Genomic DNA, 25,439 nt, shown 5'->3' with positions numbered 1-25,439 from the left:
TTTGCAGCTTTTAGTTTGGAATTATGAATTAAAGACTCCATTGTACAGCAGGACCCAAAATGTCCCCTTGTCTGGTTTTTTTTTTTTTTTTTTTTTCTTTTTTCTTTTTTTTGAGACAGGGTCTTACTCTGTTGGCCAGGCTGGAGTGCAGTGGTGTGATCACGGCTCACTGCAGCCTCAGCTTCCCTAGGTTCAGGTAGTCCTCCCACCTCAGCCTCTGAAGTAGCTAGGGCTACAGGCATGTACCACCACAACCTAATTTTTGCATTTTTGTAGAGACGGGGTTTCACTGTGTTGCCCAGGCTGGTCTTGAACTACTGGGCGCAAGCAGTCTGCCGCTTCAGCCTCCTAAAGTGCTGGGATTACAGGCATGAGCTACCACATCTGGCCTAGTATTCTTGGTGGTCAGTATTCTTTGCAATTTTTAGACAGATGGCACCCCAGTTCACATAGCATTTTTCCTATTCGGAAGCCTGCTACATTGCTTCTAAAACTTTTCCAAAATGGGATGGATTTAGCTATTATTTTTTCTTGTGCCTCTCAACCTCATCTTTTTATAGGTCTCCTTCAGGAAACATATAATACCTAGCTTGAGCTCAAGAAATGCAGTTTAAATGAGAAGTAGTTTAACAGAATTCTCTTCCATTCAAGTAATTGCTGTTTCCTATTCTGTAGCTCCTCTCCCAGGGAGAACAAAGCTTTATACTTTGATCAACAAAGCAAAGTCTGTTTTGTGCTTTTGTTGTTGTGGTTTCTTCCAGTCCTGCCAGCATTTATTTTACAACCTATAACACTGTATATTAGAGGTACAGCTTAATATTTTTAAAAATAACGTACTGCCATAGGACTGGATGTGTTTTCAAGGAAGAAAGTTATTTCAGATTTACTGAATTTATGTTAGCTTCATTTTACCTTTGTTTTGCTCTCCTAAGGAAAAGAAAGCCAGATTAATTGAGGCAAATACAGCCAGATTATACCAGTTTGGGTGGCTGTTCTTACAAATGATCAGCACTTAGTAGTACGGTGTTTCCTGAGATTCCTGGCTGGCAGTTAGACGATTCTGTGACCTGTTTGCTAACCTGCAATTCTATCATCTAAAAGGCTCTGGAAACCAGAATGTTTTTCATACCCTATTTGGTATCATGGCTGGACCTGATCTGAGCTGATGTGAGGCTATTTGTTGCTTTATTTACCCCACCTGGTATGAATGATCCATACCCTTTACAGAAGAAATGTTAGTACTTTTTTAAGGAGATCCTGTTAAGAGTGTGAGCCGAATATTATTATATATGCAGTTTTACCTTTTGAACGTTTGGAAAACTCTCAAGTTCTAAAATTTGGATCAAAGGGTTTTGGATGAGGATTTATTGCTACGTGTGGTGATCTTGTTAATGATTTTATTTCTTAAGGGTACTGTCAGTCTGAGTGTGGAAGTAGAAAAGTAGCCAGTGACAAGAGCATGAGTTTTGGGGCTGGATAGGCCTGCCATAATAACTTCTCTGTTGTAATTTTGTCCATTGTAAAGTAAGCTCAGTGATACTACTGTTCTCAGAGTTAATTGAAAAGATTCAATGAGATAACATAACTCTTAATCAGAACTAATTTATTTCCTCTTCATAATCTTAACCTGACAGGGGTCTTTCTAAACTAAAACTAAATATATGTTACTTTATTATTTATACAGTTCCTACCTTTAAAAATATACAGGCTGGACGCAGTGTTTCACGCCTCTAATCCCAGCACTTTGGGAGGCTGGGGTGGACGGATCACAGGAGGCCAGGAGTTCGAGACCAGCCTGGCCAATGTGGTGAAACCCCATCTCTACTGAAAGTACAAAAATTAGCCAGCCGTTGTGACATGCACCTGTAATCCCAGCCATTCCAGTGGCTGAGGCACAAGAATCATTTGATCCCAGGAGGCGGAAGTTGTAGTGAGCTGAGATCACACCACTGTACTTCAGCCTGGGTGACAGAGTGGAACTCTGTCTCAAAAAAAAATATATATATATGTAAAAGTATATTATATATATATAAAACGTATGTATATTTCTATGTTTTTATTCTACCTGTTTCACAAAATGGTACTCATCTCTTCCTTTCTGGTGTTTATCTTTGGCCTCAAGGGGAGCACGTAACTTCAAGGTTTAAAAACGAGGTGGAGAGAATGGGTTTTGATATGAACAACGCCTGGAGGATTTCCAACATCAATGAGAAGTACAAGTGAGTTATATGGATCCCTGTGGACTGTCTTTCACAGCCAGTGCCTTTGCAGAAACCCCAATTCTCATGTGACAGAACATGTGAACTTAGACTTTTTCTTTGAAATAGTTTTATTTATTAAATCTAAAGGCATGATCTTCAGATTAGTTATTGAACCTTGTTCCAATTGCTGTTATTGGAGTTTGGAAAGTGATTCTTACTTAACAGGATCCTAGAACCTTCCCTTCTACCCCCTTTAGGCCTCTGTTTTTTTTTCTGGTACATGCATGTCTAGATAATACTGTATTTGCCTGTAGGCAAGCAGTTACCATTTTTCTCATCACCACTTGGCATCACATCAGAGATAGGATCAGTGGTCTTATAAGCAGTGACAGAACATTTATGAACTAGTTTTTGTGACTGTAATTTTACTCCAGGTGCTGTGAAAAAGACATAAGTACAGGTTGAATATCCCTTATCTGAAATTCTTGGAACTGTGTTTCACATTTTGGATTTTTTTCAGGTTTTGGAGTATTTGCATAAATATAATGAGATTATCTTGGGGCTGGGACCCAAGTCTAAACACACAATTTTTTGTCTCATATATACGTTATACACATAGCCGGAAGGTAATTTTATGCAATATTTTAAATGATTTCCTGCATGATGTTTTGTACAGAAAGTTTTGACTGTGACTTGACTGTGACACATCACATGAGGTCAGGTGTGGAATTTTCCACTTGTGTCATCATATCAGCACTCAAAGTTCTAGATTTTGGAGCATTTCAGATTTTTGAATTAAAGATGCTCAGTCTGTATTTTGTCCTTTAATATATTGATCTTAAACCAGCTTCACTGTTATGATCATTTAACCATTAAATATGAATGTATCCATTATTTGGCCACATGTGGTGGCTCATGCCTGTAATCCCAGCACTTTGGGAGGCTGAGATGGATCACCTGAGATTGGGAGTTTGAGGCCAGCCTGGCCAACATGGGGAAACAAAGATTAGCTGGGCATGATGGTGCACGCATGTAGTCCCAGCTACTTGGGAGGCTGAGATAGGAGAATTTCTTGAACCTGAGAGGCAGTGGTTGTAAGCTGAGATTGCACCACTACAATAGATAGATAGAGTGATAGAGTGAGACTCCTTCTAAAAATAAAAAATAGCCATTTAGTCATTACCCTTTTCCTTAAAATGTGTGAGTGCTTTGGTGGGGGAGGACAGTTAACTACTACTATTTTGGTGATCCAAATTTCTATAAAACCAAAAAAAATTGTCCAGGATATTTATATATCTGAAATCTTTAAATATATCCTTCTCCAACATTTCACTGCATCACTAATCTGTGGTCCTTTTCCTTTTAGCTGTCTCAAATTATGATAGCCATTTTCCTGGTCTGTTTGTGGCTAGCCATCAGTGTTTCATTTTTCATTGGAAAAGCTGTAGCTAATTGCTATACATAGTTCTTAATGTGGACCTTCTCCAGGGAGTTAAGAACCCAGGGTGTTTTGAAGAGTTGGGAGCTATAGACTTTTTATACCTTTGCCTATTCTCAGTGAGGAGTCAAAGCAAAGGAGGGTGAAAACTGGTTTAAACTCCCTCAGGCCTCAGAGAGTCTGTGGCTGCATTATGCTTTCCTGAGTGTAACCTGTTAAACTGGAAATTGTTTATCCACAAATAAAGAGGTAGTACATACTGAGGAGTTGAGTACTAGGCAGTGTAGTACCTATAGGACAGTGAACAGAATGTTTAGAAGATGAGCTTCAGTAAAAAAACTGAATTAAGCCAGACTTGTTGGAAAATAATCCCTAATTAATAGGGATTTTAAAAATTAACTTCTTGGAGGGCCAAGATAGGAGGGTTGATTCCACCCAGTTTTGATGGAGTCTCACCCTGTCTCCCAGGCTGGAGTGCAGTGACACATCGGCTCAGTGCAGCCTCTGCTCCCCAGGTTCAAGCAGTTTTGCCTCAGCCTCCCGAGTAGCTGGGATTACAGGCACGCACTACCACGCCTGGCTAATTTTTGTATTTTTAGTAGAGATGAAGTTTCCCCATGTTGGCCACACTGGTTTCAAACTCCTGACTTCAGGTGATCCGCCCGCCTCGGCCTCCCAAAGTGCTGGGATTACAAGCATGAGCTACTGCGCCTGGCCAGAAATTTTTTAAAAAAATGAACTGGGCATGGTGTGGTGCATGCCTGCAGTCCCAGCTACTGGGGAGGTCAGGGCTGCTGTGAGCCATGATTGCTCCACTGCTCTGTAGCCTAGGTAACAGAGCAAAACTGTCTCAAGGAATTTACTAGTTCTACCTCAGAGCCAATCTTTAGAATGTTATCACCCCCATAAGACAAAATGAGGGTTGGGGGGAGGAAACAGCAGGATGTTGAAAGTCCTTCCTACTATGAAGAGTGAGAGCCAGATTTACTCTTGAGTTTAAGACAAAATAAAGGGAATGAGATTTATGGTTAGATGTTAGCCATCATTACTGGGTCTTAGCTTATTTTTAGGAGTTTGTAAATAGGTGTTAGGAAGGTTGTATAGCTACTGTTAGTCGTAGCCATTCTGTTTGTTCAGTGGCTTTTAAATTCCTGAGACTCAATCTTCAGGAAATCGAGAACAGGAGAGAGACATTTAGTGCAAAATGATCAAAACCCCCAACTCCTAAGCTATTTTGTGTTTTTCTGCACTTTCCGCTACGTATGGGATAGGCTAGGGCAGGGGGTTGGTGGTGTGGTGGAGTTTGTGTGTTTTACCATTTGGCAATAAGAGGCCTTATTGCCTTCACTATTGAAAAAGAAGACTGGATGATCCAGAAAGAGACATTGTCCTGTAAGTAAAAATCTATTGAAAGTATTGCTTCCCAGGATACCAGCTTGACTGCAGCGAGCATCTTCCCTAATGAAAAAAAAAAAGCTTACCCCCCACCCTAATTAATTCTTAAGTATGTTTTATGGATTTTTTTTTTTTTTTTTTTTTTTTTTTGGGACGGAGTTTCGCTCTTGTTACCCAGGCTGGAGTGCAAAGTTGCGATCTCGGCTCACCGCAACCTCCGCCTCCTGGGTTCAGGCAATTCTCCTGCCTCAGCCTCCTGAGTAGCTGGGACCACAGGCACGCGCCACCATGCCCACCTAATTTTTTGTATTTTTAGTAGAGACGGGGTTTCACCATGTTGACCAGGATGGTCTCGATCTCTTGACCTCGTGATCCACCCGCCTCGGCCTCCCAAAGTGCTGGGATTACAGGCTTGAGCCACCGTGCCCGGCCTTGGAAATTATGATTAATAGCTTAGTCACATTACTAACCTGGTTCAGGGGGACCGAGGTTGTGTATGCAAGTAGGCTGGCTTGTGGTATTGGTTTTGCAGACCCATGGTTGCACCTGTTATCTATAAGGATGATACCCTGTTTGGTTCAAATCACAGAATGAGTTAATCCTGTGAAGTCTCTGGAAACTTGAAATTGTGGGCTTTTGTCCTTCACTGAGGGTCTGGTAGAGCTGACACAGACTCTCAGTTCTGTAATTAGCCTGGGTGCTCATGCAGTTAGAAATAACCTATGTACTTGTTACAGCAGAAGAGTTATAATGGAGTATAAGAGACTGACCCTCAACTCCCCCTTTTTTTCATTGATAGTTAAGATTGCCAGATTTCCAAAAGGTAGCATCAAGTGGAACAATCCAAGATAGTATCACTCGATATATACACATAAGTAAACATTTAAGGCAAAAAAACCCAAAACAAAATAAACTTATGATAACCCGTTCTGTTGAAACCAGAACTCAAATAAAGCATCTCATTGCCTTTAGCTCTGTGGCAGTGAGATCATTATCCTTGTGCTGGCCCACCTAGTGTTTCTCTGTCTCCTTGTCTCTCCCCGCTTCATCTCCCCACTTCTCATCTTCTCTTTAGATTATGTGGTAGCTATCCTCAAGAGCTCATAGTGCCTGCCTGGATCACTGACAAAGAATTAGAAAGTGTAGCAAGTTTCAGGTCCTGGAAGCGCATCCCTGCTGTCGTGTATAGGTAAGTTACACTGGACCAGTCCCAGCTTAGGCTGGTGCTGCTGCCCTGCTGCATGGGGTCTGCTGCCTCTGCTGCTGCTAACCTGGGAAGGGAGGGGAGGGGTCAGAGAACTTTCTAGGCTGTATTGCTAAAGCTTCTCCTCCAGTAACACATCAGTACTGACTGCATTCAGAACACTAGCTGGCGGTTCGTTTGACACAGATAAGGAAGTTTTAGTCGTAAAGTGGCTGGACTTGCTATTTCAAGATCCTTCTTATATTCTGTGAGAAGATAATGTGCTTACTAAGCATTTAGCTTCAGATGTTAGCAGAGCTTTTGGATTGAGAAATATAGAGTTGAGTTAGCTCTGATTGTCTTTGTAGTTGAAACTTTGACATGTGGAAGAACTCTGTTTTGAGAGGAAGCATTTAGGGAAGAAGGCTGGGGCATGACTGGGTAGATTTTAGTTGATCAGAGGCATGAGAGCCAAGGGATGCAAGTTCTAGATGGGGATGGTGGCATGGTGATGGAGCACGGATTTTGGAGTCACAGATCTGAATTTAGGTATATTCTTACACTCCTTGCTAAGGCACCTTAAATAAGTTCCCTCACCGACCTCAGTCTGTTCCTAATGCACAATGGGAATGATAGTTCTTATTTTGCAGATATGTTCTGGTTCTGAACGAGGGCCTATAAACACTGGGCTTCTGTACCAACATTTGGAGTAGGTTCTGAGCGCTACTTTTATAATTCAGTGAATATCTCTGTTCTCACAGAAACCTGTTAAATTTTAAAGAAGTCATTCCTTCTTATTCTGGAAAGGTTTCGGATGTCATCTCTTTGTAATGTTTATGTTCTTCATTTCGTTTTCCCAGTTTGCCAGCTTTTTGTACTCTCCCTGAGTTGGGCCAATTCAGTGGCTTACAGTTAGAAACTTCATTCCACTGAAATACTGAGATTTTAGGAAGGGATTTGTCTCATTGTGGAATTCCTACAGAGGTAACCAGCTTGTTCATTTAGTCTACTAAAGGCAAATTCTGATGCCTACTCTGAATGGAGAGAGATGGAAAAGTATTTGCTCTGGCCCAGTGGAACCCATTATGTTTTCAATCTCAATTCTCATCACTGTTGTTTTCACACACCCCTAGAAAGGTCAGTTACCAAATTTACCTATCATTCAGATGGTAAGGATGCTACAGGAACTAGAGAGTAGTGAAAGCTGAAAGGATTTATGAGTTTTATCAATGATCAGCTCAGCTGGAATGGGGAAAGCAGCCAGTTGCTGCTCTGGTCAACAGTTGTGTTAGGTATAGTAGCCATGGCATTTGTGGGGATTGCTGACTTTGACTGAAAGGGGGAAGGTACTCTCATTTGCAAAATAAGAGGCTTTAGGTGAATTCTCCCTTTGGGCAGAGAAGCCTAAGAGGGCTGGTTGAAGAAAAACTTTTTAAAATGTAATAAAAATAGGAAGCCCTTTTCTCCCTTCTAAAATTTATTCTAGAGGTCATCACCCTAGGTTTTTTTCTCCTTTTTCTAGAGACACAAGGGGATATATATAAATGAAATTTTTATTTGCAGTTTTTCAAAGAAAGTCTTTCAAAAGATCATAAATGAAAGTTATTGGCGTAGTCCATGTAAAATCAGGCAGGCTTCATTTAACTGGTCTCTGTCTCAGAACATGTGTCTTGTATCACTGAGCTTCAAACTGGGTTGGTATATTATTTGGGAGCTTTGTAAGGGGTGTGTGGAAGAATGTTTGGGACCCTCCACCATACTCTGCTTTGCCGTCCTAGGTGGCAGGATGCCTGTGACTCTTGACAACCATTTCCTGAATTTAGTTGTCTGTAGACTGTGGTCATGATTCCTGAAGTTGCCAGCAGCAGTTACTTCACAGTACCATGCTGAACCAGTGCTTGATTAGGGCTTTGTCCTACTGTGATGAGAGAGCACTTAATTGGATTTATTACTGAAGGCAGAGATTGCTCTAACACAGCAAGATGGTGTGAAGGGTGTCCATCTGTAGTGCAGTTCACAGCTTTTTCCTTTGTGCATGTGGTGATTATTATAAACTCCTAGTTACTTAAGGGACCTTGCCTAAATCTAAGTTGGGATTACTTAATTATGTTTCTATATGAAACTAAAGCATCCTGTGTTTTAGTAGTAAGGGCTTTATCTGTTGGATATAATTTTTATACCCTGCCTTGTTCTGTTAGTGATAGAAATTCACTCCTTTAGTGATTTTTAACTGTAGTGTTTGAGTTATCTTTCATGTAGTCTGAAGCATTTTAGAAGACTGCAGAAAACATAATTGCTTATTGCAATAGCCCAGTTGAAATCTAATAGCTACTGTAATGCAGTGGCCCTTAAAACCCAAGATCCAGGCTGAAGACTGCCATCTGCTGGTCCTCTTGGGCACTGCTGGGAAGCATTGAGGAAGGAGGATGCTCAGGAAAGGCCCAGCCAGCCTCCTGTGCAGGGTGTGGAGTCATTCAGCTCAGTGGTTGCCCAGCCAGCGCCTGTTACTGCTAGGAGGCATTTTATAAAGAATCGTTGAGGTTTTATTTCTATTTTGGCACCATTCAACACATGAGCCAGTTGAGCATGTTGGCAATACGCAAGTACTTACAGCTACTTCTCTCCCTGGGAGGGAGAATTTTAAAACCACAAGCAAACTGGTGATTTCAGTGGAATTTGATTAGTGCCAAAATTAGTTTGTCTTGTAAGTTTGAGTGTTAAAAACAAAAAATTGTAGTACATTTTCATCATCCCAAAAACCCATTCACAGGGCACCGAGACACCCTAGCCCTGAATAATTAAGATGTCCAATGAATAAAGCCCCCACTACTAAAACTAAAATTGCCTCAGTTTTATATAGAAACATAATCGTTTTAAGTAACCCTCACTTAGAATTAGGCAAGCTCCCTTAGGTAACTAGGTGTTTCTAATAATCACCACATGCACAAATCTTTCTATATAGATTTACCTGTTCTGGATACTTCATGTAAATTGTCATACAATAAGTGGCCTTTTGTGACTGACTTCTTTCACCTGGCATAACCTATTTGAGGTTCAGTATCCTAGCTATTCCTCTTTACTGCTAAGTAATGGAATTTTTCTAACTTTTTATTGGTTAAAATTGCCTAACTAGGAAAAGTCTGGGTCATAATGGCCCCTGAAAGTAGACTGTATGATTTCTGGTCTCTATTGGAAGAGGATATGTCAGAATATGGTTTCCGAGGTCGATGTTCTTCCTCTCTTACTATGAGCCTGAGGAAGGGTAGCTGGCTCACTGAGCTATCTGCTTATAATAAGAGCAGTTTGTGACTCATGAAATCTCAGGAGATTTTATTAAGTAGTTCACTGTAGGCCAGGTAAATGTTTTACTCCCAGAGGTGGGCTCTTGGTTCAGCATTAAAAAGGAAGCAGATTTCATTATTCGGTAGCAGAATTACCATAGTATCTGTAGACTTAGCAAAAATAAAGTAATATTTGTAACTTAGAGTACACATTAATTCTTTTTGGTTTTTTGGAAACGAGGTCTTGTTCTGTCACCCAAGCTGGAGTGCTGGAGTATAGTGGCACAATAATAGCTTTCTGCAGCTTCAGCCTTCTAGGTTCAAGGGATCCTTCCACCTCCGCCTCCTGAGTAGCTGCAGCTATAGGCATGTGCTACTGTGCTTGGTTAATTTGTAAAAAATTTTTTGTAAAGATGGGGTCTCACTGTGTTGTTCATGCTGGTCTTGAAGTCCTGGGCTCAGCGATCCTCCCACCTCAGCCTCCCAAAGTGCTGGGGATTGTGAGCCTCTATGCCTGACTCCTGTTAGTAATTTTTGGGGTAACTTTGCAGGTATCTCTGTGATGGTATGATAATTGAGAAAGACACACAGGTTTTATTGTTTATTCTTGTTGGGTGTGTAAGATTTCTACCGTCTTTAATACTGAGAGGACTTGAAGCTGACCCAACACTTAACCTAGAATTAGACTGTTCATTAAGGCACTTAAAGTCTACTGCTTTAACTTTGTGTGAGTACAGGGCATCTGAATGGGGGCCCCTGGGATGGGTACAGTTGTCTCTTGTTCCCCACACAGGCACCAGAGCAATGGAGCTGTCATTGCCCGCTGTGGACAGCCGGAGGTTAGCTGGTGGGGCTGGCGAAATGCAGATGATGAGCACCTGGTACAATCAGTAGCCAAAGCTTGTGCCTCTGACTCCCGATCGAGTGGCAGCAAGCAGTCAACTAGGAATACTTCTCGAGACTTTCCCAATGGGGGAGACCTTTCTGATGTGGAGTTTGGTAAGGTGCTCCCTGGACCCATGGCAGTAATTTTTATAGCATCTAAGAACCTTTTCTTGAAATGGCCTTTTCCTTAGAAGACACAGATTTAGTTTTATAGAAGTGAAAGTGCAGAGCTTCACTTGATGGGATTGCCTGATCAGAAGACCCTTTGTTTCAAACCTCAATCAAGATGTTAGTGTTTGTTGTCTTTCTTGCCATTGTGACAAAAATGGAGTGTTGATGTAATTGGGGACTTGAAGTATCTGCAGACCATGGGGGGAAGTGCCAGGCTTCACGAAAGGATGACAGATGTAGAAATGAAGTATAAGAGACTGGGCTATGTAAACCTCATGTGTACTCTGGGACTCGGTTTTGGACAATAAATCCTCCTCGTCTTTCATAAGAAGCCAAGATAGAAAATAAACTGAAGAGGAAAGACCTATGTGTCAAGGGTTTTGGTTAGAAGATTTCATTTTACTGAGCCTTTTTTGTGTCATAAGATGTACTTGTGGGTCTAATTCTTCACATTTCATTTAGTGTGCCCCCTCCCTCCATGTCCCTAGATTCTTCTCTGTCAAATGCTTCAGGAACAGAGAGTTTAGCCATCCAACCGCAGAAGCTTTTGATCTTGGATGCACGCTCCTATGCAGCTGCTGTGGCGAACCGAGCCAAAGGAGGAGGCTGCGAATGCCCAGGTGAGGTATATGGTGCTTTGTTGCCCATACTTTCTCCTTGTGAGGGCAGCCCATGCCCAACTGAGACTTAGTTCTCAATTTGAAACGAGTAGCAAGCCATATTCTTCATCTGTCCTGTCGTGAGAGTACCAAGCTGCTCTTTGGATTCTTGACACCGTATGTTCTTTTCTGAGGAGAAATGGAGGAGGAGGTGCAGTGAAGTCACATAATCTTCCTTCTTTGTGCCAATTTTTAGGTGGTAAGGAAAGCAGATCTTCCTCATAATAAGGCCTGTTCATGTTTGGAAGCTGCTCTTTAGTGGGCTCAATTTCTCAGCTGTCTAAAAGCTTTTTGTTGCCTTTGACAGAGGGTATGCTCCTCACTGGCCTTGTAGCAAACTCCTCCGTGGCCCCTCCTTAGAAAACCTGGGGTGAAAATTGGAACAGTAAACATAGAACCCTGGTAAGGTGCCTCTGTCCTAAACTGTAACACCGTTACTGTTGGAATGCTAGCTTTCCCCAAGGAAGGACCCCTCCCCTCCCACCCAGTGCCAGCAGTGTGCTTATGGCACAGAAAGAGGCACCAGGCTGTTTGTGGTCTAAGCTGGTAATTGAAAGCAGCTGTACCAAGGTGAAATTTGAATGCGTGAAAGCATTGTTCTGCCAGGTTCTTTTCAAAGAGATTCCAAAGCCACAAGTTAGATAAGGCCCAAGAAGTAAAGCCAGAGTGAGATCAAAGTAGGCCTTTCTTTTAAAAAAATAAGTTTTTATTTTATGTCAGTAGCTTCTTTACAAATCTAACCTTCCCTTTTTACCCTTTTCAAAAAGATAGTTAAAATTCAATCACTGTGTTCCTCTTATTATAAAGGATCGGGCTAATAGGCATCTCAAAACATTTCAGTTTCATTAATCAGAAGCTGCAGTGGGTTTATTTTATAGCTAGTTTGTTTCTTTTAAATTTGGCCATGTGGGCTTTAAATTCAACATATTTGTATTCTTTTTATTGTTACTCTCCAGAATATTACCCGAACTGTGAAGTTGTGTTTATGGGGATGGCAAACATTCATTCTATTCGGAGGAGTTTTCAGTCTCTGCGGTTGCTGTGCACTCAGATGCCAGATCCAGGAAAGTAAGTCCTTAGCCTTGGCTTTCATTTTGCATCGCTCTTAAAAAATCAGTTTTCTTCTTTCCTTGAACTAATGGGGAAAAAAAAAATTAGCTTGGAGCAGGCTTTCTTTCTGTTTCTTGGTAAACTTCAGTTACCAGCCCAGTCTCTGACCCAGTGTCTCCTTCCTGGGTCAGAGGTATGGCAGCACGGAGGAAGATTTGGGGAGAATATACAGCCCTTCGAAAAGTTTTAAAATCTGCAGCACAGAAGAAATCTCAGTCATCAAAACAGAAGCACCGCCTTACTGTTTGTCCTGGGACCTTTCCCTTCCATATCATCTTTAGCCCAAAGTAATTTAATTCTTCAGTTTCTGATGTCCCACATTGATAGTTACCTGTTGTGAAATGGGTTGTTTTATCATAAAAGATCAGAATTTATTCATCAAGTTCTGAAGGGGTTAAAGTTGCCATTAGGTCAATTCCTTTTACATCTGCTTTCAGTTTCTAAACTATTCTTATTTATTAAGAACATTAATCATGATTTTTATTGCTTATTAAATATGAATGGCTGGCATTTGCAGTGAGGAAGGTGAAATAATACCTTCTCCAGTGATACTGATTGACTGTAAGATAAATTAGGAAGAATGCTCTGTAAAACAAAAATGGACAGATAAATATTTAAAAGTCCTGTTTTACTATTTCAGGAAGCCAGAGATACGGTGCCAGAGAAGACAGCATTTTCTTTTTTCTAGTATTTGTGCTGGAGCCCATAGTTGTTTCCCTGGGTTTTATTCAGTGGATCTCATGATCACATCAAGTTTTACTGCATTCTTTATTTGATTTATTAAATCAGATGCTGCCTAAACCACTTATACTGACTGCCAGTAGCAAATGATTAAATTCATCATAGTTGTAATCAGTCCAGAGTATGAAGCAGTGTCCTTTGGGGAAAGCCTGACCGAAGAATTGAGCTTGCTGCCTCCTTTGGGGATTAGCCATTTGCATTTGCTATACAGTTCCAGGTCCTAGCACTTTCTTCCCTAGGGTGGTGTGTAGGAGTCTTGCTAAAGACCCAGTGGATCTGCCACAAACTGTGTGACCTTGGCCAAGGGGCTTAATTACTGTATATCTCAGTTTTCCTGTCTATAAAATGAAAGATGTAATCAACACGACATGATCTCCAATACCTTCCATATATTAAAATTCTTAAAGAGCTGTCAGAGTCAAAAAGATATAATTAGCCCTCACCTGGTCCACTTAAAGGTCTTAGAGATTTTATTGAAGGTAATGCTTTTATGTATTTGGCAGCAAATCATAATGCTGCACTGAAGTCTCCCTCATGGATAAAAAGCAGCTATAGCAGTGATGGGACAGCTGAAAGTAGGCCCCCTGGCCTGTGTTTGGGGTTGTGGAAGATGAGGGGATAGTAGGCTTCTGGTGCAGGTTGAGAATAGGACAAGGGAATGGGGAGTCTCTCAGCAGCCCCTCCCTGGCTGGCAGATTTTTGGAGCACATCTTTTTTAGTCACAGACAACATCTGGTGGTATTAAATAATAGTTAGGTTCAAGAGAACCTCACACTGGTTCTCTTGTTTACCATTTATTCAGGGGCTAGGAGATAATTTAGTATTTGTTCTCCTAAGCCTTATCTTTTAGTTCCTTTCAAGAATATGTGAAGAATGAAAATTAACAGTTGATCCATCAGGAAAAAAATGTTTCTCAGGTACCTGCTAGGAAATAGAAAGTCTTAAGATTGGATTTTTAGCCATAACAGACTTACAGTTCATTAAACGGTGGGACTCCCTACTGTATGTTAGGCTCTGTGCTGGGGGTACAGTTATGACTAAGACATAGTGTTAGCCTTCTGAGGAGTCACAATCTGGTTGGTAATCCAAACAAATGCATATAAAACCAATACTTATGCACTGCATTGTTTTCTGTTTGCCTGGAAAGACCCCCATCTCCTTAGACTATCTAAGAATTCATACTTATTCTGCAAGGTTTAGTCGGCCTTTATAACCTTCCCAGAGTCCCCTGACAGAAGTCTTTATTCCTTCCTCTGACTCATTGTTTGAAAGGCTTGACTTGTGATTTTAACTACAAATCTGATCACATTTGGGAAAAATTGGAACTCTTTTTTTTTTAAGGGAGAAGGAGGGGTGAGGGAAATCACAGGAAACAAAATTTCAACACAGTTTAAAAAAAAAAAAAAATGTGTGATTAGCTTGTGATTGCTCCCCAGGGGCAGATAGCAAGGGCTAATATTCCTAAAGGTCTTTTTTTAAAACTTTTTTATTTTTAGACAGAGTCTCGCTCTATTGTCCAGGCTGGAGTGCAGTGCCGCAATCTCAGCTCACTGCAACCTCCACCCAGGTTCAAGTGATTCTCCTGCCTCAGATTTCCGAGTAGCTGGTATAACAGGCACATGCCACCATACCCAGCTAATTTTTTTTTGNTTCCTGAGATGGAGTCTTGCTCTGTCGCCCAGGATAGAGTGCAGCAGTGTATGATCTTGGCTCACTACAACCTCCGCCTCCGGTGTTCAAGCAATTCTCCTGCCCCAGCCTCCCAAGTAGCTGGGATTACTGGCACCTGCCATCATGCCTGGTTAATTTTTGTATTTTTGTAGAGATGGGCTTTCACCATGTTGGCCAGGCTGGTCTTGAACTCCTGACCAGCCTTGGCCTCCCAGAGTGCTGGGATTACAGGCATGAGCCACCACACCTGGCCTAATTTTTTGTTTTAGTAGAGATGGGGTTTCAGCATGTTGGCCAGGCTGGTCTTGAACTCCTGACCTCAAGTGATCCGCCTACCTCAGCCTCCCAAAGTGCTGGGATTACAGGCATGAGCCACTGCCACCTGGCCCCTAAACATCTTTCAAAAAAAGGATCTTCTTATAGCCCTGCTGAATCCAGTCTGTGTTGAGCCCAGGAACATTATGTGGCCATTGGGTGTAGTAATTTGTGTGAGTATATATCATCAGATTGGGCCCATCTGGTTTTAGTCAGTAAACATTTACAGAGATAGGTGTTACAGTCTGGGTCATAGGCAATGTTGTGTATACCATTCTTGTATATGGCATCCAGCTTATATCTCAGGTCTATTTGTATTCATGAGTTTTTCTTTTTTTTTTTTTTTTTGGAGAACTTGTTGAACATAGTTACTGATTATTAAATATCTTCTGTTTTACATCTCAGAAGTGGCTACATTTCCTTCAAGGAGAAGGTTTCAGAAAGAGCCACTTTTCCGAACTGAAAAATGTCAAATATTTTGTCTGGGAAATAACCCATACAGATTTTGGAACAAAAGGTGGTCCTATTAATTGCAGCCCCTGTTTCTAAGCCTCTTCTCTATTGTATAGTAGGGCTTGGGTCTCATCCTGATACATGCTTTATAAACACACAGGCTTTTTTATTTTGGCAGTGTTATGTTTGGAGAGAGAAATCTTTGGGAATTACTTTGTAATTTGACAAGCTTGAGCATGATGCAGTAAATCGTAAAAATCAGCATTTTCTAATCCCCTCCTGTTTTTATAGTTGGCTGTCAGCTCTTGAAAGCACAAAATGGCTCCATCACTTGTCTGTGCTTCTGAAATCAGCACTTCTGGTAGTGCATGCTTTGGATCAGGATCAGCGGCCAGTGCTAGTGCACTGCTCAGATGGCTGGGACCGCACTCCCCAGATTGTGGCACTGGCTAAGCTCTTGCTGGACCCTTATTACCGAACCATCGAGGTGAGTGCATCCAGATGGTAGGAGCTGGTACTTGAGGATGAGCGGGGTGGGGTGGGAGGGTAATATCACACCCCTCAGGAGTGATATTACCAGTTTTGGGGGTGGTGATTAGGTTAAAGAAAGTGAGATTTCTGTTTTGATTATTTTTTCCTTTATATTATGAGCTAAATTGTGGTTTCTCTTACAGTTCTTGCATCTCTTAAAATGGGGCAGATGTTGGGTAACAAGGTATTGAGAATACAGCCATATTTTCCTCTGCAGTCTATCTACTTAGAAAACTTTCTAGCTACCTCATGAAAATGAGGTGTCTGTAAAAGGATATTGGCATGCTAGCTATTACCACAGAGTGTCCTGTGGAGAAGCAGCTCTACTCTGAAATAACTATCTGTTGGGTTAAAGACGAAAGAAAAATCAAAGTATCCTAAAATATATGCAAATACTTACTAAACCTGGGGTGTGGAAGGATTTTACAAATTTGACTTTGTTAGTATAACACCAGAGGCAGAAATGTTGAAAGAGAAATTGAGGGGAAAAGTGTGGTTTTATATAGTGAATTCAAGAGGCTAAAAATACAAACAGATTCAAGAAAGGCTTAGATAAACACAGTTAGTACCATTTCAGTCATCATGGAATAGAGTTCAGGGAATTGGGAAATTTCCCTAAGTGTGTGCCTCATTAGGGATAGAGCAAAGGCAAGGCGAGGTGGGCTTTCTGGGAGGCTATTAGAAGGGATTGCTTTCTGTGACACCAGGCTCGGGACTGTCACAGTCTGGATAGTCTAGCACAATTGGTCTCTCCTGGGTGCTTCCCTGCAGGGTTTCCAGGTCCTCGTGGAAATGGAGTGGCTGGATTTTGGCCATAAATTTGCTGACCGGTGTGGTCATGGGGAGAACTCGGATGATCTGAATGAACGTTGCCCAGTGTTTCTGCAGTGGCTTGACTGTGTTCATCAGCTTCAGAGGCAATTTCCTTGCTCTTTTGAGTTCAATGAAGCATTCCTTGTGAGTTTCTTCATTTTGGGGACCTTCTCAATTTGAAGGAGGGTCAGTACAAATGTTAGTGGGCCAGTTCTCACATGAAACTGTACAGCCTCTTTAGAATTTAATAGAGGTGATTTTTTTCCCTGTTTCTATTTTTTTAAGTAAATAGTTTTACTATTTACTTTTCAAAAAGAGAAAATCCAGGTATGCCAGGTTTGCATGAAGTCCTTGAGTTGTTTTAAACTTAGTTTTTTTTTAAAGGGATGCTAGAAACCCTAAATAGCAGTTAGAAATAGAAGCAATCAGAATGTCTGGACCATGCTTCCTCCAGTTCTTCTGCAAGACCCCCTATGTCTGTGTTGTGCTGTCTGCACCCTCTCCTTTGACGGAGGGTGCACTATCCTTGTCCTCTTCCAGCTCCTCTGTCCACCTGCACAGCAGCTCTCATTCCCTCTCATCTGCTGCGCTGCTGGCTGGCTCCAGCATTTCTCCTCTCTGTCTTCTGCATCAGTGCGTTCGTTTCCCTCTCTACCAGAGCATGACCTTCAGCATGAAAATGTGGCATTGTGTCTCCCATCTTTTCAAAACCCATTGTTGGCCCTGCATTTACCTCTAGCCATCATCCCATTTCTCTTGTTCCCCTTTACAGCAGAGCTCCTCAAGTTTTCTGTCCTTGCTTTGTCAAATTCCTCTTTCCATTCTCTTAAACCCACTTCAATCAGGCATTCACCCCACCGCTTTACCAAAGCTGTTCTTGTCAAAATGACCAGTGACCTTCATGTCACTAATCCAGTGATGAGTTCTCAGTCTTCATCTCTTTGATCCATCATTACCATTTGACATAGTTTAACCAGTTCTTCCTTGAAATGCTGTCTTCACTTGACTTGTAGCACTTCCTTGCTCTTAGTTCTCCTCTTAGCTCACTGGCTGGTTGTTTCTGCCTCCTTTGCTGATTCCTTTAAATCCCACCAGTTCTTTTTTTTTTTTTTTTTAGATAATCGCTCGTTACCCAGGCTGGAGTTTTTTTTTTTTTTTTTTAGATAATGTCTCACTGTGTCTCCCAGGCTGGAGTACAGTGGTATGATCACAATTCACTGCAGCCTCAACCTCGTGGACTCAAGGGATTCTCCCACTTCAGCCTCCCCAGTAGCTGAGACCACAGGCACATGCCAATATGCCTGGCTAATTAAAAAAAATTTTTTTTTGTAAATAGACATGGAGTCTCACTGTGTTGCCTAGGCTGGTTTCAAACCTCCCACCTTGGTCACCCAAAGGATTATAGCTGTAAGCTACCCCCCAGTTCTAAATGTTGGAATGCCCCATTGCCCAGCCTCCAGGCTGCTTCTCCATCTATACTTCTAAGTATTTCATTCATTCTAGTGGCTTTAATTGCCATCTATATGCTGATGAGTCCCACATTTATACATCTTCAGCTTAGACCTCTCCACTTCAGCCTCACATATCTAATATGACTACTGAGTATCTCCACTTGGCTGTCTTAATGTTATTTCAGACTTAATAAATGCAAAACTTAATTCTTCTTTTTTGAGACAGCATCTCACTGTCACCCAGACTGGAGTATAGTGGCATAAACACAGCTTACTGCAGCCTTGAACTCCCAGAGTCAAGTGATCTTCTCACCTTAGCCTCCTGATTAGTTAGGACTGCAGGTATGCACCACTGTGCCTGGCTGATATTTTTATTTTTATTTTTGTAGAGATGGGGTCTTGCTTTGTTGCCCAGGCACATCTAAAACACCTGGGGTCAAACAATATCCTCCTACCGCAGCCTTGCAGAGTGCTGGTATTACAGGCATGAGTCGCCGTACTTGTCCAAAACTTTATTCTTAATTTCTGTGTTTCCTCACAGAAATTTGATCTTCCAAACTTGATCTTCCAGAAGTCTCCTCTCTCACCATATGGCATTTCCATCCCTCTTTTTGTTTAGGGCAAAATTCTTTGTCATCCCCAAGTCTCTTTCTTTTATCTTTCACAGTCAGATTCTACAGCTCTGCTTTCAAAATATGTCTAAAACCTGATTATTTATTGCCACCTTTACTGGTACCACACTGGTTCAGGCCACCATCATCTCCTACCCCAATTGAGTCATCCCAGCATAGAGTCTCTTCTAAAACATAAGACAGACTGTGTCATTCCTTTGCTTAAAAACCTTTAGTTACATTTTACACAAAGTAAAAGCCAAAGTCCTTAAAGTGGCCTCCAGGGCCTTCCTAGAGGTTACCTCTCTAGGTTCATTTCCTACCATTCTCCCTCTTGTGCAATCTCCTTTAGTTACACTTGCTGCACCTCAGAAATTGCAAGCATGTGCTTACCTCAAGGCCATTGCACATGTGGTTGCCCCTGCCTGGAGTGCTTCCCCTTAGATACCCACATGCCTGCTCTTTCATGTTCATTGGGTCCCAGCCAGTGAGGCCATCCTGCACTGCCCCATACATGTCCTGTCCATCTCAGTCTGCCTTGTTCTCCATAGCACTGGTCACTCTTCACCTATGACTAGAGCAAGCTCTGTGAGGGCAGAAGAGTTTGCTGGTCATTGCTGCATGTCCAGCATCTTAGTCATGTCTGGGGCATGTGAAATGCTGAATAATTTGTCAAATGAACAAGTAGTGTTATAAGTATCCTCTCAGCTCAGGCTTGAGGTGTACACTGACATGCTCCTGTACCCAGTTCATATGCTCTGGCGCTTGTGAGGGCGGCTGTTAATTCAGAATCTCAGACTGTTTATCAGGGAAGCTAAGAGGAATGAGAGTACCAATAATCTTGTCTTTGACTCGGTTGGGGTTGGGTCCTGGAATCGGTGTGAGGAAGACGAGGCTACTGCATGGCTTACTGGGTTCCCCTGTCCTGACAGAGTAAAGTATTCTCAGGGATGTCAGGATAAGGTGGCTCAGCTGAGCTGACCTCTCAGAGAATGCATGCCTGATTGCTTAATTTGTGCTTCATTGGACTCCCATAGGTGAAACTGGTGCAGCACACCTATTCCTGCCTCTTTGGAACATTCCTGTGCAACAACGCCAAGGAGAGAGGGGAAAAGCATACTCAGGAACGGACATGTTCTGTGTGGTCGCTTCTTCGGGCAGGCAACAAGCCTTTCAAAAATCTACTGTATTCTTCTCAATCAGAAGCCGTATGTATCCTTCAGCCTTTCCACTGTGGTCAGCAGAAGGGTTTTGGGGTTGGTGACATGAGAGCCTTTTTGAGTAGTGACTGTTTTTGTGAAGGCATCTCTACTGTCTCTGGATGGATTGGTTCCATTTTTCCCCTGCGATTCTGTCCTGAGGAAGGCCTGCTTCTGATGATCTGATGTGTTTCTGATGACTACTTGCTGAGGGTGGTTTGGTTTAACACAGATCTCTACTTTGCCACCCTAGACATGAATCTTTTTTGGCTCTGCCTCCAGAGCTTATTTCTAGCATGTTTTGTCTTATGGGAGAGGCACTTAAGTTGCTTCCTGATGTACTGATAGCTCAGAAAGAGCTGCCACCAGGCCCCCAGCACCCTCCCAGTGTCAGTAAGCAATGATATCCCCCATAACTTCCATCTCAGAGAAGGAACACAGAAAACTGTGTTTGACATTGGTATGTGTGTCTGTCTGTCTGTGATTCTCTGCTCACACGAAGAGCTGGCAGGGCAGGGCTTTTAAGACTTTGTTCCCTAAAGGAATGAATGCCTTCTGTTAAGCAAAGAAAAGGAGGCATATAGACCTGTGTGTGAGTTTCATAGTAATGTTATCTTTGTCAGAATGCATCCTAAACCGTAAAGAAATGAAAAGGAGGCTAATCAGAGTTTATATGGATTTCCTGGACTATTAATATGGTTCTCATTACATTTAAGTAGTCAAAGAAAAGATTTAAGCTGCTTGTCTCTCCCATGCAATGTGCCTTCTGGGGAAGTAGAAAAATTCCCTTCTTTTCACATGATTAATTTAAATGAGCCTATAAAATGGGTGTGACAGTGTCTCCTGAAGCCAAGCTTCTGTGCCAGCTGGATGGACAATCACCATGAAAGTGAGTAACAGAATGACTCACTTTCTTAGGCAGTAAAAGCAACAAATCAAGCCAATGAAAGTCAGTCATTGAAGGTGACCTAAGAAATAACTATTAATGAGAAAGGGATCTAAAACAATCTTCTAGATTTTCATGCTCTCAAGAGGAAAATGTTGGCCATATAAAATGTCTAGTCCTGTACTGGTCCTCTTGGGATAGACCTGCATCCACTGGTGCTGCCTCTTCGTGGAGATCCCGTCAGCCCTGTTGGGTATTCCAGCTGGGTACTCGCTCTTGATCCTCATTTCCAGATATCCTAGAAGACTCACTGGGACATATTTAAACTTGTGTCCTCCCCCCTCCTCAGGTGCTGTACCCTGTGTGCCATGTGCGTAACCTGATGCTGTGGAGTGCAGTGTACCTGCCCTGCCCATCCCCAACCACCCCTGTGGATGACAGCTGTGCGCCATACCCAGCACCAGGCACCAGCCCTGATGATACCCCCCTGAGCCGGTGAGCCCAGGGGTGATGCCACAGGCCTGATAGCCTGTGTGTGGGTATATTCCTGTGTTGGGGCATGTCCAGGGATGGTCAGAGATCATGTTGTTATCTGGGTCCACAGCATCTTTCTTAGATGTCTGCAATTTTTTCAGGGAAGGTATAAGTGTTTCTGGGTTACAAGGCTGTATGAGCCTTGTTTCTGGGAGTGAATTGGGCCCTGTTGCTTCATGGTTCTTTTGTATGCACTGAGCAGCTCCTCAGTGATAGAGCAAATCCTTTGGGTTTTCTGTGACCCCCTAGTTTGTGTTTTCCCCACCGCTCTGTGCTCCTGCCTATTTACCATGATTTGTCTTCCGAGGCTTAAAAGGCAGATGCTGTCAGGTAATAGAAAGTTTAGCTTTGGGCCAGGCTTAGTGGCTGATGCCTGTAATCTTAGCATTTTGGGAGCTGAGGCAGGAGGATTACTTGGGCCCAGGAGTTCCAGACCGGCCTAGGCAACATGGTGAGACCCTGTTTCTACCTAAAATGCAAAACCTAGCCAAGTGTGGTAGCACATTCCTGTAGTCCCAGCTACTTAGGAGGCTGAGGCAAGTGGATTGCTTGAGCCTGGGAGGTGGAGGTTGTTGCAATGACCCAAGATCCATTGCATTCCAGCCTGGATAACTGAGCAAGACCTTGTCTCAAANAAAAAAAAAAAAAAAAAAAAATTGGCTTTGTCACTTGAGAATTAGCTTTATTAAATTCAGAATGATAGATAACACATTAATTTAAAATACTGTAATATTAAGAAACACCAGTGCTACTTTGCCATCCGCTGAGAAACACAGCAGCATCATGAAGAACGTCTTTTGAAAACAGCATTTGCAGGCCGGCCGCAGTGGCTCACACCTGTAATCCCATCACTTTGGGAAGCCGAGATGGGCAGATCACCTGAGGTTAGGAGTTCAAGACCAGCCTGGACAAAATGGTGAAACCCCCCATCTCTACTAAAAATACAAAAAAATTAGCCAGGCATAGTGGCACACACCTGTAGTCCCAGCTACTCGGGAGGCTGAGGCAGAATTGCCTGAACCTGGGGGGCAGATGTTGCAGTGAGCTCAGATTGCGCCACTGCACTTCAGCCTGGGCAACAGAGTGAGACTGTCTCAAAAAAAGAAAGAAAATAGCATTTGCTGTTAGCTCATTTGTATGTATGGGGCCTAGGGTGGAGGCAGTGTGAGAGGAGATCTGCACACTAGGAAAAGGACTTGCTCAGGAGCTTTGCTGCTCCAGCAGTCTAGGCTTTGCTCCAGAGATGCTGCAGCTCCATGAGTAGCGGTAATGGACCCAATTATGAAACAACTGCTTGTTAAACCCTATGGTCTCCTACTTCCCTGAAAATACCTTCCAAGATTCTCATTTCTCCCAAATTCCTTTCCTTTAGGCTACCAAAGACTAGATCATTTGACAATCTGACCACAGCCTGTGACAACACAGTGCCTCTGGCCAGCCGGCGCTGCAGCGACCCCAGCCTGAATGAGAAGTGGCAGGAGCACCGGCGCTCGCTAGAGCTGAGCAGCCTGGCTGGCCCTGGAGAGGATCCCCCTTCTGCTGACAGCCTGGGGAAGCCCACCAGAGTGCCGGGGGGTGCTGAACTTTCTGTTGCAGCTGGAGTAGCTGAGGGGCAAATGGAGAACATCTTGCAGGAGGCCACCAAAGAGGAGAGTGGAGTAGAGGAGCCTGCTCACAGGGCAGGCACTGAGATGCAGGAGGGTAAAGAGGACTCCCTCTTAGAAAAGGAGAGCAGGAGGAAGACACTTGAGGCCTCAGCCACTGGACTTCACCAAGACCCAGAACTGGGTGATGCTGCTGTGAAGAGCCATCCGGGCATGAGCCTGCCTCTGTTTTCACAGGGTATTTCTGAACAGCAGGGTGGGCACAGTGTTCTCCTCAGTTCTCTCCAGGTCCCCGCCAGGGGAGAGGATTTTCTGGAGGACCCTGTGGAGCAGTTTCGAACAGAGGAGAATACAGAGGGTAGGGAGGAAGCAGTTCTTCCAATCCCAGTAGATGCAAAGGTTGGCTATGGTACCTCACAGTTGTATTCTCTGCTGTCTTCCCAAGTCCATTTTGAGACCAGAGGACCAAACGTGGATGGTTCCACAGACATGTTGGAAGATAAGGTGAAGTCAGAAAGTGGGTCCCAAGGCCATGATAGACCTTGCCTTGTGAATAGTGGCAAGGACATGCTTCCCCAAACCATGGAACCCAGCCCTTCAGAGACAAGCATGGTTGAGAGGCCCCAAGTAGGGTCTGTGGTGCACAGGACTTCCCCTGGCAGCACTCTCAGCCTGACACGTTCCCCTTGTGCCTTGCCTTTAGCCGAATGTAAAGAGGGGCTTGTGTGCAACGGTGCCCCAGAGACTGAAAACAGGGCCTCAGAGCAGCCCTCAGGTCTTAGCACCCTCCAGAAGTACCCCACACCCAATGGGCACTGCGCCAATGGGGAGGCTGGTAGGAGCAAGGACTCACTGAGCTGTCAGCTGTCTGCTATGAGCTGCAGCTCTGCCCACTTACACTCGAGGAACTTGCACCACAAGTGGCTGCATAGCCACTCAGGGAGGCCATCTGTAACCAGCAGCCCCGATCAGCCTTCCCGCAGCCACCTGGACGATGATGGCATGCCAGTGTACACAGACACGATCCAGCAGCGCCTGCGCCAGATTGAGTCAGGCCACCAGCAGGAAGTAGAAACTTTGAAGAAACAAGTCCAGGAGCTGAAGAGTCGCCTGGAGAGCCAGTATCTGACTAGCTCGCTACGCTTCAATGGAGACTTTGGGGATGAGGTGGTGAGTAGGCTGTGGTATTCCTAGCTGCCCAAGGAGACAGGGCACACTGAGGCTGAGTGCCCTTGGTGCCCAGGGGGCATGGTGATTGGTACAGGTTGTTAAAGGATTGGAAAGGTCCAGAGTAGCCCTGTGACGAGGCTGGAGATGAACCTCCTCCACAGTGGTGGCAGCCTGCCTGTTTTCTGCTTTGCTTACTTTCCGCAGATGTCCTGTTGAGGCCATTAGAGAGGAAGAGACTCAGCCTGCACTCCATGGTTGATCAGATCTCTCAGACGGGATCACAAGTCTTCAGAAGGGCTTGAACCCATGGGCAGAGTGACATCTGTAGGGCAATGCCAAGTTATTCCTGTCAGATTTTAGTGCTTGTTTTACCTTAGTAACTACAAAGTATTAGCCCTTCCAGACGTGGGCTATAGTTCTGAAGGTTTAGTTCTTTTTTTTTTTTTTTTTTTTCCAGATGGAGTTTCACTCTTGTCACCACCCAGGCTAGAGTGTAGTGGCGTGATCTCAGTTCACTGTAACCTCCACCTCTTAGGCTCAAGTGATTCTCCTGCCTCAGCTTCCTGAGTAGCTGGGATTACAGGCATGAGCCACCATGCCCAGCTAATTTTTGTATTTTAAGTAGAGACAGAGTTTCACCATGTTGGCCAGGCTAGTCGCAAACTCCTGACCTCAGGTGATCTACCCACCTCGGCCTCCCAGAGTGCTGGGATTACAGGCATGAGCCACTGTGCCCAGCCAAATGTAGTTCTTTTTAAACAAATATTTATACCCACCCCGTGGCAGATGCTGGCAGTAGAAATGGAGAGAAGGACTGGTTTCTAGCACTGTTGAGGAGTTAGGTCTGATGGGGTTGGGGGCTGTAAACAGGGGTACCAGAGTGGGGGTTCTCAAGGAGGTGCTTTCTTTTCTGGGTGGACTTGACTCAGGCCATTCAAGTACAAATGTGAGCCTGGCTCTCAAGTGGTCAGCGTACATTAAAGGCGGGCACATCCAATGACCTTTCAATTCAAAGTGACTTCTTGGCTTTTCCTTCATGCTAATGATAGTTTCTCATGTTCTCAGAGAATCCTTCCAAGAAAAGGAGGGCATGCTGAAAGCACTCAGCTTTAACTAAGTGGTGGGCAGGGTTGGATT

General features: G+C 43.4%; 1 protein-coding gene and 1 long non-coding RNA gene across 13 annotated transcripts in view; one reads left to right on the top strand and one right to left on the bottom strand.

Moving 5' to 3' along the window:
• MTMR3 (myotubularin related protein 3) overlaps window positions 1–25,439 on the top strand; it is a 131,942-nt gene that overhangs the window by 97,803 nt on the left and 8,700 nt on the right. For all 12 annotated transcript variants that reach the window (XM_017499630.2, XM_017499627.2, XM_017499634.2 and 9 more), the window contains 10 exons: window positions 2,123–2,219; window positions 6,110–6,223; window positions 10,292–10,497; window positions 11,043–11,174; window positions 12,170–12,281; window positions 15,795–15,990; window positions 16,806–16,991; window positions 19,947–20,117; window positions 21,344–21,489; window positions 22,901–24,302. In XM_017499630.2, coding sequence (XP_017355119.1) covers window positions 2,123–2,219; window positions 6,110–6,223; window positions 10,292–10,497; window positions 11,043–11,174; window positions 12,170–12,281; window positions 15,795–15,990; window positions 16,806–16,991; window positions 19,947–20,117; window positions 21,344–21,489; window positions 22,901–24,302 — 2,762 coding nt within the window. The remainder of the gene's footprint in view (window positions 1–2,122; window positions 2,220–6,109; window positions 6,224–10,291; window positions 10,498–11,042; window positions 11,175–12,169; window positions 12,282–15,794; window positions 15,991–16,805; window positions 16,992–19,946; window positions 20,118–21,343; window positions 21,490–22,900; window positions 24,303–25,439) is intronic.
• LOC119467077 lies at window positions 10,221–22,535 on the bottom strand. Its single transcript, XR_005195605.1, has 2 exons — window positions 22,505–22,535; window positions 10,221–12,516 (listed from the first exon to the last, which is right to left on the bottom strand). It is a non-coding gene; the product is annotated as an uncharacterized LOC119467077 (long non-coding RNA).

This window comes from Cebus imitator, unplaced genomic scaffold (assembly GCF_001604975.1).
Source record: "Cebus imitator isolate Cc_AM_T3 unplaced genomic scaffold, Cebus_imitator-1.0 Scaffold258, whole genome shotgun sequence".
In the NCBI taxonomy this organism is placed as follows: Eukaryota; Metazoa; Chordata; class Mammalia; order Primates; family Cebidae; genus Cebus; species Cebus imitator.
Note: the sequence above shows the minus strand (reverse complement) of the source record. Positions and strands in the feature narration are given on the sequence as shown.